The sequence below is a fragment of the Otolemur garnettii genome, unplaced genomic scaffold (assembly GCF_000181295.1).
Source record: "Otolemur garnettii isolate 467f Iridium unplaced genomic scaffold, OtoGar3 scaffold00251, whole genome shotgun sequence".
Lineage (NCBI taxonomy): Eukaryota > Metazoa > Chordata > Mammalia > Primates > Galagidae > Otolemur > Otolemur garnettii.
In genome coordinates, this window is record NW_003852646.1 from 1,587,691 (window position 1) to 1,601,402 (window position 13,712).

At 41.3% G+C, this 13,712-nt stretch overlaps 1 protein-coding gene across 2 annotated transcripts in view; it reads right to left on the reverse strand.

Annotated features, from left to right (window-relative positions):
* NSFL1C (NSFL1 cofactor) overlaps positions 1-13,712 on the reverse strand; it is a 25,000-nt gene that overhangs the window by 6,788 nt on the left and 4,500 nt on the right. Inside the window, exons 3-8 of one of the 2 annotated variants that reach the window (XM_003802627.2) lie at positions 9,439-9,513; positions 5,909-5,914; positions 5,149-5,314; positions 4,382-4,474; positions 3,168-3,277; positions 2,646-2,783 (exon numbers count right to left, since the gene is read on the reverse strand). In XM_003802627.2, the coding sequence (XP_003802675.1) occupies positions 2,646-2,783; positions 3,168-3,277; positions 4,382-4,474; positions 5,149-5,314; positions 5,909-5,914; positions 9,439-9,513 (588 nt within the window). The remainder of the gene's footprint in view (positions 1-2,645; positions 2,784-3,167; positions 3,278-4,381; positions 4,475-5,148; positions 5,315-5,908; positions 5,915-9,438; positions 9,514-13,712) is intronic. The other variant, XM_003802626.3, reaches the window with a different exon arrangement.

The window sequence follows — 13,712 nt, forward strand, 5'->3', positions numbered from 1 at the left end:
TTTTTTTATTTTTAGTAGAGACGGGGCCTTGCTCTTGTTCAGGTTGGTCTTGAACTCCTGAGCTCAAGCAATCCACCCAACTCAGCCTCCCAATGTGCTAGGATTACAGGTGTGAACCACTGTATCTGACTTCCCTGATTTTTAGGTAAACCTGAGAAAATTTTCTTAAACTTCTGGCACCTGACCATTTTTTTGGACAAGATAAATGGAAAATAACAGCAACATTTATGGAAAAAACTGAAGAAGCTGTCTACCTGATTTATACTGAAAAGCCAAAATCCCATTTTGCTTAGCTATATAAAACGTTTTTTTTTTTTTTAGCTCAATTTTCATAAAAAGCCAGAATGGAAATAAAATGCAAGTGAAACTGGCAATGAACAGTTATTTTGTTGACAAACATTATGCCTGATTCCAAGCTCTATATCAGCTTGTGCTTATATGTATTCCCATGTTGCCAAAATAGACTTTCTTAAAAACATATTTTAATTTTTTGAGATGTGGGGTCTGGCACATATAATACAGTTAGACTTTCCAACAGCAGAAGCATTTCTTATTAGTTTTATGAAATCAAAACCAAACTGCATGATTTTCTGAGTTCTGAGTCTTCCCTCTTTAGTGGTGAGGGTAAAAATTTTACAACTTAAGAGTATAAAGCCCTTTTTAAACAATTTTACTTCTAGGCCAGGCTTAGGATATATTCAAAGACTTAAATACAGAGATATTCACCATAATATTGTTCACAATACTGGCATGGTCTGGTTAAATGGCCTAGAGGATTATGTTAGCATTAGAAACAAAAGTGTAGAAACACATTTACTGATATGGAATGAGAACCATGCTTCACTACTTCACTGATTAGGACAAAAGGAGGTGGGAAAACAGCCCGCTCACAAACACACACGTTATGTAAGTGAACAAGAGTAGGAGATACTCCCCAGATACTAACTGGACACTTTTGGGTATTAGGTTTGGGATAATTTTTAATCTACATATATTTTTTAAGATAAAAGAAAAAAAAATTGTCAGATGCTCCTCAAAGTTCACCACAACTGACAGGGAAACTTACTCTGAGAATAGCCACTCTGAGCTAGCCCACAGCCTCCAATGGAAGGAAGCCTCCAAAGGAAATTACAACAGGGCTGACATAACTGTTCTGATCTGGGTAAATCGAATATCCTGAGCTCTGACCCTTGTTCCTGATGAGGCATGACTGGCTGACAGGGAGGTAGGGCATCTCAAGACAAGGTCAGCCGAAAGCTCACATGGCACAGGTACTGGGAGACCAAGCTCTGAGCTCTGCAGACGGTGGAGAGGGGACGTCGTGCTGTGCAGGAATGGGGGAAGGAATGAATGCCAATCAGGAGGCCTGGGTTTCAGTCCTGGCTCTACCATACACTGGTCACATACCCAAGGGCAAGCTCCTGAGTTCAAGAGCCTTAGCTTTCCTTCCGCAAAATAAGCATTATATCGGCAAGAAGGGGTACTATGTTCTGAGGGCTTGTCATGTGTACAGTCCCTCTAAAGAATATTGACCAAACAACTCTGTGGCCCTATAGGTCTGGAGTCAGAACTCTGCCTATCAGGGATAACAGTAACTATTAACAATCAGATCCTATCAGGGGTTTCCATGCAAGATAAGAGAATGTCTGATGGCAAAAGGTATACAAGCAAGAAAATAAGGCAGTCACAGAAGATACAAGGTAGAAAAGTCTTAGGGAGTGAAAGAATGTCAGAAAAGGCCAAAAAAGTATAGACAAGAGCTGTTGAGCTGCCACAATGGTGGAGCACCAGCCTACACAGCAATAGCAGTGTCCTTAGGCTTCCCTGGATCCTGAGCAATGCTACTGTGAGCCCTGGCTGGGTGGGAGAGTATAAAATTCCTTACTCCCTTGGAACCTCCACTTCAGCCTCAAGCTATCAAGGATACACACCATTCTGGAACACTCTAGATTACTGAGTCAAAGCAGCAATTGCGTTACATTTTCTGTTTATACTGACTGCTCACTACAGGGCAGTGCTCTGCATGCATCAGCTCATTTATTCTTCCCAACGTTAATTCCAGGACATAGTGACTCACATTAGTCCTAATTTATTTTTTAATTTTCTTATTTTTAATTTCTTAGAAACAGGGTCTCACTCTGTTGCACAGGGCAGAGTGCTGTGGCACGATCACATTCTGGAACTCCTGGGCTCAAATGACTCCTCCCTGAGTCTCCAGAGTAGCTGGGATTATAGGTACATGCCACCACACCTGGCTATTTTTTTTACTCTTTGTAGAGATGGGGTCTCACTATGTTGCCCAGGCTAGTTTCAAACTCATGCCCTTAAGTGATCCTCTTGCCCTGGACTCCCAAAGTGTTGGGATTATAGGTGCGAGCCACTGTGCTGAACATTAATCCCAACTTATAGTTGAGGCAAGGGAGACTATACAGTCCAAGGTCATACAGCTAGAAAGCAAAGAGGCAGAGATAGAAACTGAGTTCTGTTAACTCGGAAGCCATGTTCTCCATACTCTTCCTTCCCTAAAAGTAAAATTTGAAGTTTATAAACAGTAAAGTTCTAACCAAAGTAAATGATACACGAGGTCTCTCATGCCTGGCAGGTGTGACTGACATAGTCCAGCTCCCACCGGTGCTGCTCCTTACCTGCCCAATTTCTGACCCTCGCCAGTGAAGGCTTTGAAGGCTCCCTTGGGCTTCACAAAGTCCTCGTCCCGATGGTCCTCCATATCCAAGTTCACCTGCCCACCGTGAGCTAACCTCCGCAGCTCTGCTGGCACCTCCCTGCAGGAGAAAAGGCCATGCTGGAGTCCACGGAGAGAAGATGGAAGTGAGCAGAGATGCAACCTCCTAGTCCCAGTGGTGAAAAATGATGGGCCTCTGCAGGAAGCTCACTACTCTAGTGGCTACCGTCTGCCTTTCCTTCTCTCTTGCCTGCTCAGTCACAGCAGACACCTGTTTCTTATTTGGCCACTTGGCTCTGTCCCAGGCCCAAAGGTGAAAAATGGACACAGAAGGTTTTTAGTCAGATCCATGAATTTAAATCTTGACTGCGCTAAATCTGCTTCAAATATTCGCTTCTCAAATAATAAATATTCTGCTTCTTCCTTTCCCATCTGGAATCGAGACTCACTGCTTCGGGACCTAAAGGAGGGCTTTTCTGCTCACCCTCTACGGATAGACTCCAGAAACTGGGCATTAGATGGGTCTTGGTAGCTTCTGAGTTCACCATTGTCCAGGCTGAATCCACTCTTCCAAAGCTTCAATACTACATGAACCTGTGATGACAGGGGGTAAACAATTAATACACTGTCTGGAACCTTGAAAGCACAATATCCTGAATTTGCAAATTACCAGGTTTTTACTATTTCATTGTGTTGGTATTACTAAAACACACAGACACAAACACATACGTATTCAAAGAAAAATCAACCAGCAAAGTAAATAAATATTAACCTAGAAAAGGAAGATGGTATAGCACAGGTTAAGAGCATGTACTTTTTTAAGGAAGCCGGGATTTGTGTGTTGACTTTGCCACTCACTAACTTGGTAGCTCTGAGCAGGTGTCTTAGTTGAGGCTGTGGCTTCCTTATCTGTAGTGTTACCAGGGTGCTTGGTATGTAGCTGGTGTTTGACTAAATTAGCATGGCAAATCTACTCACAGACTATTTTGTAGTCATTAAAAATGATATCTATGTTATCTGTTTTAGCAACTCCCCATATATATTTGTAACTAAGGATTTATTATAGAAGGCTAAAAACTAATGTATTAGCAGCTGCTGCTTTAGGTAGGTTTTTTATTTTCTTCTTGCTTGACTTTATTTTGGAATAAAACCCAAAATGATTTAAAACATACATTATAAAAATTAATGGTCTCAATGCTACCAGAAAATGTTTGTGACATAATATAAAATAAAAAAGATTCAAGATTATCTCTATAGTATGATTACACTTATGGGGGAGACCCTATGTGCACAGGGGAAAGAAAGTACTGGACAATAATCAGGAAAACAAAAAGTTACATTTCAGGCCTTCACAGGTGGTATGAAGACCAAGCTCCTTAGATATTCCCATACCACCAGAGAACATACCAGCTATACTGTTCCTCTCCTGAGATCCCTGGAATGTTCAGAAAACTCCTTCATTTGTCCATCTCCCTTTCCCACCCATTCTCACCGGAACCCCTCTCCCAGGCAGATGAGAGCTGCCTTTGATTTTCTCATAAACCTCTCCATTCATGGATTATACAGCAAGGGCACCATCTCTGTACGCTAGAGGATGCTGGTTCATGTACAATAGGTAACCATTCTCTTCTGAAAAATGGCAGAACAAACAGTCCACAAGCTTCCCTGGTGGGATGGTATTAATAGATACACACTCACATCTTGGCTGGAATGCTGTTTCCTTTCTCCTGCCACATAGGCAGACTCTTCCTCTGGTGCTGCCCCAAGGCGGTAGCCACCTCCTGCAAATGGCTATAAAGGACAAGTTCAGAAACATTGGAGCTGTTGAGTCATGGTGGGGGGTTATTCAGATACAATAAGTATATCTTAGGTAAGTGGAAGAAAGGAGTTTGATAAATTTCCTGCTCAAGCTTGTTAATAATTAGATGTACTTTCTCTGGGTGTCAAACTCAGTGCTAGACAGTATGCTAAGCAAATTAAGTGGCCAGGATGAATTAAATGGCCAGGATTGGTGTGAAAGCTGGAAAGTGCAGGGTTGGGATAGGAAGGAGTGATACCCTGCTTAAGGGAAAAGCTGCAACTAAGGTCTGGTTAGTAATTTGGTACAGGATAGTATCAAAGACTTTGATTTTCCCAAAGAAGACAGAAACCCAGATTTTACATAAAACAGGTGGCTATTAATTCAATTAAAACAAAACAAAGCAAAACACCAAGGAGGTCAAACTAGATAGGCCTAACAAAACATGTTTGTAGGACCTGATCCAGACTATAGGTCACAGGTTTAAAAACTTTCCCTCAAATCTTGGTTTCACGTTAAAGGGTAAGAGAAACTATACATAGGAGACCAAGTGAGCAAATGGGAAAAAACCCAAACCCAAATCAGTCACTACTGGGGTGAAGAAGCTCTCCTTTCCCAGCTCTGGAACTTGATTCCTGTGGGCACAGACAACGACCCTTATGCTCACTCTCGGTTTACTGGTTTCTCCAGGGCTCTTGGTCACTCGCTCTACAGCTACGGCTCCATGCTCCTTGGCACCTTTAAAGAGATCATCCACCAGCTCGTTGGGACTTTTCTTCCTGGGAGGGCCAACAATTTGCTGTCCACTTCTCTCTGAGCCCCCAGCATAAAACCTGTGTAGAAAATACACCTCTAACACCAAACGTACTTTGAAAACATGAATATAGCATGCAATAGGTTCTAGGCTAAATGCTGGGCACACTGAGGTGAAGAGTACAATGCCTGTCTTTGAAGAACTTACTGGCAGTAGGGGACACATGTAAGGAGGCAGGCAGGTACAATGCAGTGTGAGCAGCAATAAATGTCAGGAAGGGGTTTCTGGGAACACTGAGCGAGGAATGACAGCCAAGGCTTCCTAGAAGAGTGTCTTCTGGGCCGAGTCTTGAGGATGAGTTTACCAAGTGAACAAATCAGGGAATGGCATTCCAGGCATGCATGACAGCACATCACTTAGGAGAGAGTCCCAGCTGGGAATTATCAGACTGCTGGTGGCCAGCACCTCCAGAAGACAGCAACTATGGTCACAGCCAGAAGCAGCTACAACTAGCAGCTCTGGATTAATGGTGGCAATAGTGTGGTTAGTACAAGCAGTGGGGTTCTAGTCCTGGCTCTACCACTGTGTGACCTTGGGCAAGTCAATGTACTGCTTTGGAACTCACTTTCCTTAATCTCTGAAATGGAAAGGAAGGACCACATGCCCTACCTACCTGCTCCTTAAGTCAGGGTCGTGAGGTTCAAATCAGCAGATGTATGCAAAAGAACAAGCAGAGTAATGCACACAGGTAAGATGGTGTGATATAGCACCAAGAATGCCCCCAAGCCTCACCTCACCTTGCCATTCATGTGAGATACACTGGAGGCCCTGAAGACAGAGTACTGGAGGTCAGGGAAGTTCCAGTCTCAAACATAAGCCCCAAGGTACGATAATGGGCTTTGTGATAGACCAGGCATAGCTTGAGATTTAAGTTAGTACTTTTTTACCTGGGTTTGAAAACCAGCTGTCATGTAGCCTGGCCAACTGTCTCCTTCTCACGCCTATTCACAGCTGGGTGTCAAAGGCATGTCACCAAGTAGGGAAAATTGAGAACCAATAAAAATTAGTCTCAGCCCTATATTTCCTGATAATCAGGAAACGTGAGGCAAACCCACAGGCCCTGGCAAGAACAAAAGTACCAGTGTCTTTTCAAGTCTGAAAAGCTGAAGGGTCAAGGAAGTAATAGGGATGTGAAATTGAGGAAGGCCACTTCCCGAAGGATGTGCTGGCTAGGAGGCGGCTATTTAGGAGGTAGGCATTCACATACTTGATGGCACGCCTTTCACTCAGAACTGTAAAATCCTGAAATTAACATATATTCATTCCTCCATCTGAATCTATCTAAAAGGAAGTTTCTGAAGCAGTGTGAAGGTCACAAAATGGATGAAAACAGAGAACAGAACACATGTAATTTCTCAGCTCACTTCCCAAAGACTGACCATGATGAGGTAACTGCATTTCCATAATGGTTATTATGCACTGTTCCTCAGGAATGTTTGACAGACCAAGGCAGATCCGATGGAGAACCAAAACCCATGAAATGAGGCTATAGCCAGTTCATTCCTGCTCATTCCAGGTAGATGACGTTCTGCTCAACGGACTGTAAGGTCTTCATTAAGGGACTGCAAAGCCTTTTCTTAAGAACTAGGAATTTGTGATCGAGAGCCTTAAAAAATTCATGCCCTTGACTTGGTATTTCTATTTCTAAGAACTATTCTAAAAAATAATCTGAAAGATAATGCACAAAGATGTTCATAGCACTGAAATTTACAGTAGTAAAAAAAACTGGAAACAACCTAAATGTCAGATATCCCATATGCTGGATTATTACTATGGTCATTGACTGAAAATGCTTATAAAGAATTTTTTAGTATATGTGCAGCCGAAGCAAGCACACTCATAAAGAACTTTAATGACATGGTGTGTAGCATTAATCCAACAAGAGCAAGAAACAAAATTAACCGACCTTCTCTACATATAAATATAAAAATACTGTGGTCTCTCTTCAGATTGAATAAATCTTTTGCTTTTTACATACAAATATAAAATAAAATAAAGAACAAAGACTCAAAAGAAACATGCCAAAATATTAAGCATAGTTACCAAAAGAGTAGATGATTACATTTTAAATTACACTAGTCTGTATTTGCCATGATGGACACTTTAATTATAACATTCCTAAAGGTTAAGAACAAATGGTAGGTGTGTGTGTTGGGATGATATACACGTATGTTTATAATATGTTCTTTTTAAATTAAAAAGAAAGCTGGAGGGCCGGCAGGCCACAGTGGCTCACACCTGTACACCCAGCACTTGGGAGGCCGAGGTGGGTAGACTGCCTGAACTCATAGGTTAGAGACCAGTGTGAGCCACAGCGAGATCTTGTCTCTAAAAATAGCTGGGTGTTGGGGCAGGCGCCTGTAGTCTCAGCTACTTGGGATGCTGAAGCAAGAGAACCGCTTAAACCTAGGAGTTTGAGGTTGCTGTGAAATATGATGCCATATCACTCTACTAAAGGTGACAAAGTGATGGCTCAGCACCCATAGCTTAGTGGTTACCATGCCAGCCACATACACCAGAGCTAGTGGGTTCGAGCCCAGCCCAGGCCTGTTAAAAAACAATGACAATGGCAACAAAAAAAATAGCTGGGCATTGTGGCAGGTGCCTGTAGTCCCAGCTACCTGGGAGGCTGAAGGCAAGAGAATCACTTAAGCCAGTGGTTCTCAACCTTCTTAATGCCATGACCTTTTAATACGGTTCCTGTGGGTTGCTGGGCTAAGGAGTGATAATAGATAGGAAAATCAAAATTTCAGTGGCAAAATTAAAATCTTCATATAGGATCAAAAAAGAGACAGTCACTGTTGAGAATTAAATCACTGACATGGAAGAATGTTCTTCCAGTCTCAGAAATAAGGAACGAAGAAAATAAGATAAGTCAGAAGATTTGGAACAGAGAGTGCCAGTGGTTCTCAACCTGTGGGTCGCGACCCACAGGAACTGTATTAAAGGTCTGTGGCAGTAGAAAGGTTGAGAACCACTGGCTTAAGCCCAAGAGTTTGAGGTTGCTGTGAGCTGTGATGCCATAGCACTCTACTGAGGGTGACATAGTGAGACTGTCTCAAAAAAACTAAACAAAGGGGACAAAGTGAGACTCTGTCTCAAAAAAACCAAACAAACAAACAAAAAAAGAAAGCTGGAAAGAAATACACCAAAAAAATTGATACCTAGTTACATCTGGGTTATGATATAATGTATTTTCTCCTTAAATTTTTTAATAGTAAATTGGCAATTTATAAGTGTAAATATTTATGGAGAAAAGTGATATTATGATTTACGAATACAATGTAGAGTAATTAAATCAAACTAGTTATCCATCACATCAAATAACGCACAATGTTGTGAAGGAGAACATTTTATATTTACTCTTAGCAATTTTGAAATGTGCAATATTCTATTATTAACTATATTCATAATGCTGTGCAATAGATCTCATACCCACATAAAAACAAGCCACATTCCTCCTGTACCCTTTGACAATCCTGTCCCTGTTACCTCCACCCTTGGTCTCTGTAACCACATTCTGCTTCCATGAATTTGATTTCTTTAGGTTCTACATATAAAGTGAGAACATGAGGTATATTTTTCCCCTGTGCCTGGCTTATTTTACTTAGGGACAGAATTTCCTTCTTTTCAAAAGCTGAATAGTATTCTATTGTATATATATCCACATTTTCTTTATCCATTCATCTGTTAATAAGATACTTAGGGTGACTCCATAATTTGGCTACTGTGCATAGTGATGCAATGAGCATGGGAGTGTAGACATCTCTTTGTCAAACTGATTTCAAATCTTTTGGGTAAATGCCCTGAAGTGGGACTGCTAGATCATTTTTTAACAGTTTGTTTCCTTCTCCCTAATATTCCTCAATAAATACACAGTATTTTAATAATTAGAAAAACAAAAACAAACCAAGAATGTCACAAAAGAAGAAAGAGAAATGGGGGAAGGGAGTTAAGGGAGTTAACAGGGAGTTAAGAGACTGTTCCCAGGACGTAACCCTGCAGGATATAAGCCTGCAATAGTCATGGCTAACATTAACCATCATGTTCCCCAGGGCCTATTCTATGTGATTTACATATTACTGAGGACTTTTCTATGGACTGTATGCCCCCGTGTCCCCCACTTCCCCATCAAACACTTACCTTTGGCCTTCCTCTTCCTCCTCGTCCTCATCTTGATCATGAATGAGGTCTCTGAAGGATGTCACCCTATTATCACTAGAGAGACATAAAGGAGCAAAACGATGTCAGGGAGAATAACCTCCAGTATCAGCTACCAAGAAGTTAAGGACACTGAAGCTAGATTTTTCTTTTTCTGGTAGAGCAAGAAGAGAATGTATAGGGAAAAAAGTTAATCCCCTTAGTTTATATGTGAAATAATGTGGCATTTATTTCTTCAAGGTTACACAGGACTGAAAATAAAAAGTGCAACTGTGTGGGTGGTGCCTGTGGCTCAAAGGAGTAGGCTGCTGGTCCCATATACCGGAGGTGGCAGGTTCAAACCCTATCCCGGCCAAAAATTGCAAAAAAAAAAAAAAAGTGCTACTATGAGGTAAATGAAATCCCACTTAAGCTGTCTTGGTAGAAGTTTAGGGAGATACAGGGTCTGTACTACTTTAAAACTTTTTACTGGATAGCTACTTTCATCACTTGATTTTTAAATACTGAAGAAATGCCTATATGCCAGGCAATGAATTGAATACTATTATTATAAAGATAACCAGACATGGTTCTTACTCTTGAGTTACTTAATGGCTAATGGCACAGGTGAGCCAGAAAACCATCCACTAAATACTGTGCGATAGGTCACGGAGGGAAGTACACAGGCCTCATGTAGTACACAGAGCCTCATCCTGTGGGGGGCAGGAGGGATGGAGGAACATCAAGAAAGACTTCCCAGAAGAATGTGATATTTGGACCAAGTGCCAAAGAACTGGTGGATAATCAGGTGGCAAAAGGGTGGTGGGGTTGGTGGGGAAAAGCGATTGATACAGCATTATAGAAAGGCAGCATATACAAATTGTAACACATCAAAGGATAAATAGTCAAGAAGTAAAAATCAAATGAATATGTGGATGACAGCAACTGGGGAGAGAAAGCCCCTGTCTGTAGGGTAGTCAAGAAAAAAAGTATTTATTAATATTTAGGAAAAAGGCAATGTTGTGCAGGGAAGGGAGACCTAAAATGAGTGTGTGAAGGGTTAACTTCCTCCTCTGACACTGTCTTCCACTGTCACTTTTTTCCAAGTTTAGATCAAGGAACAAGGCTAGTTTTTCAAGGATCATGAGATGCAAGTTCTATAAACATAAAAAAATTTCTATATTTCTTAGGGGGAAAGTAGCTTCCCTATACCATGGGGGATGAGGGTAACATAGGCTTAACAGAGAGGAGTTGTTTACTGGGAAGAACGCTCCTGCTCAGTGGTAAAGATTTCTTTCTTTCTTTTTTTTTTTTGGAGACACAGCCTCAAGCTGTCACCCTGGGTAGAGTGCTCTGGCATCACAGCTCACAGCAACCTCAAACTCCTTCCTGGGTTTAAGTGATTCTCTTGCCTTAGCCTCTCAAGTAGCTGGGACTACAGGTGCCCGCCACAACGCCTGGCTATTTTTTTTGGTTGCAGCCATCATTGTTGTTTGGTGGGCCCGGGTTGGATTTGAACCCACCAGTTCTGGTGTATGTGGCTGGAGTTTTAGCCACTTGAGCTACAGGCACCGAGCCAAAGATTTATTTCAAGGAGACAATCAAGGGATAAAAAGAGGCTCTGAGGTCCCATCAACTAGAATGAGGGAAGGCAGCAAATGGACATGCTTTGTTTGTTAGCTGTTGAAAGCAGCCTCTTGGGCATTAGCTGATACTCGATACAACATGGTTCAAATGATCCACGTGATAAGATTTGTATTAGTGCCCTCAGAGGCTTATTCTATTCATTCTTGCTTTCCATAGATACATAGCCCAGTTTCTTCAAATAACGGGGCTAGGATGAGTATCTATGGAAAAAAAAAATCCTCTATCTCTCCATTGTTAAGCACTTTCAAATATACATGTGTATACTAGCTTGAGCAAACTACATGCTCCAAAAATTCTTATACCCAGACTCTGATGGTATCTGACATAGCTTCTGACCTCCATGTACCTAATTCCAATCTCAACTCTGCCTCTACCCCTGGGATCTTGGGCATGCTATTTAAATTCTCTGAGTCTTCAATTTTTCACATGTAAATGGAAACTATCACAGCACCAACCTTATGGGCTTTCTGTGTACAGGTGGGGTACTGATGCATGTACAGCCCTTTGTATGTAGTACATCATTTAAGTACTACTCTTGAGTGGTGGTTCTCAAAGCTTGGTCATGGACCAGGAGCATCAGCATCACAGCAAACCTATGAGAGGTGCAAACTCTTAGGCCTCACCGTAATCGTCCTGAATCAGAAACTACAGAAGGGGTACCCAGTAATCTAGTTTTAAGGAGGTGTCCCTATAATTCTGGTACACATTCAAGTTTGAGAACCACTACTCTGAAGTAATATTTTGAGTAACTTTATAGCATGGGTGTTCTGGAGACGTTACCAATATCAGAATACTTTGTTCTATGGTCTCCACAAACTGGAATGTCTTAGAAAGTTAATTGTTTGGCATTAAAATTCTATCTCACAGGCTACTCTGGTGATAGCAGCTCTCCATGATGATGGAAATGCCATATCTGCACTGTCCAATAGGGAGCCATTAGCTACATCTGACTACAGCATTTGAAATGTGGTTAGTGCAAATGAATAACAATGTTTTATTTAATTTTAATTAAGGTCACTAGTGGCTAACTTATTGGATAGTGTAGTTTAGAGAATCAAACAATGATGGTCCTTTCTAGAAAATTATAACTTTTGTTTGATGAAAGAGGGAACAACAGTAAGAAACTAACTTTTAACTTCTTGCTTGATTCTGTGCATGGGGGTGGGAGGTGCTGGGAAGGAGGTAGCATGAGGCAGAAGCAGTGTGAATTTACATAGACATGGCCTTGAATCTGCCAGCGGCTATAAGTTACTCAACCTATCTAAGACTCAGAAAATGGCTTGTGAAATGGTGAGCATCCTACCTACTTTTGAAGATGCTGAGAGGTACAGCAAAAGAACATGGGTAAGAATATCTGGTAGAGCTAGACAGACAGTGAGTACTCTTGAAATACTGGCCATCCCACTTTCAGGAACTTACAATTTACTTAGGGAGAGAAATAAAGTTAAATATCAGGAAAAGAATTCAGGGCAATTAATCAAAGAAATGTTACTCAGTAGTACACAGTAAAAGAAGTGAATGAATTATATTTGTGACCAGAGTTCTGAGGAAGAGGACTGCGGTGTGCTATGTGTTATATGTGTTATGTAGAATAACATAACATGTTCAACAGAGAAGTGGGGATGGAGGCGAACATGGAAAGATGCACAGGATTTGGATAGACAGCAAGAGCAGGCAGATTCAATCAAGTGAGAGGCTTCAACAAATGCAGGAGAATAAAAAATAAGGCAGACTGGGACATCAAAGAAATCAGTTTGGTTAGACCAAAGAATGTAAGAAATGAGGCAAACAGAGTAAGATTAGGAAGGTAGGTTCAGGGCACACTCTAAAGGACTTGGAATGTCCACAAGGAAAGGCAGTACATTCTTGCAGCTGACAGCTGAGGTGCTAAATACAGAAACAGCTCTGCATTTTAATCCTATTTTACTTGCTCTGGGATGATCTTGGAAAGATGCCCAGCTTTAGTTTCCTTATCTGTAAAATGGGGATAATAGCAACAGTACTCACCTCATGGAGTTGTTGTGAAAATGAAAAAGATGTATATGTAAAGTCCAGTGCCTGGCACCTAGTAAGTACCCAGTAAATGGCAGCTGTTATTATTGAGGAGTTTAGACTTTCTCTCATAGAAATGGTTAACGTATTTATGTCCCAACGTTTTTATGTCTCATATTTTATGATATTTTGAGAATATCATAAAAGCCTCAGACTCTCTTGCCAGAAAGATGCCTGCCAACATATAAACTTTTTCCTATAATTTCAGATAATTTATAGACCTCATATCAATTCCATAAACTCCCTCCTAGGGCATAGGGGTGCCACATTAAGAATCCCCATTCTGGAGTCAAAGGAGGAACTCACTGACTGTTTCTCTAAGGCAGCAGTGGCAAAATGAAAGGTATTTGAGAAGATGACTGTGAGAGATGGGAGAGCCCAGTAACAGGCTAAGTGTCCAGCAACAGTTAGGTCACAGCCGGGGCAGGTCCCACTCAGAACTTCCTGAGGTACTAAGCACAAATTTGGCTTAGTCTGAGAATGCACTCAGTTTTTTCCTCCTGGACAAGGATGACAACATAACAAGCTGTGCCCTTCTACTCCTTTTTTCTTGGCTTCATCTAAGCCCAATACGCAGT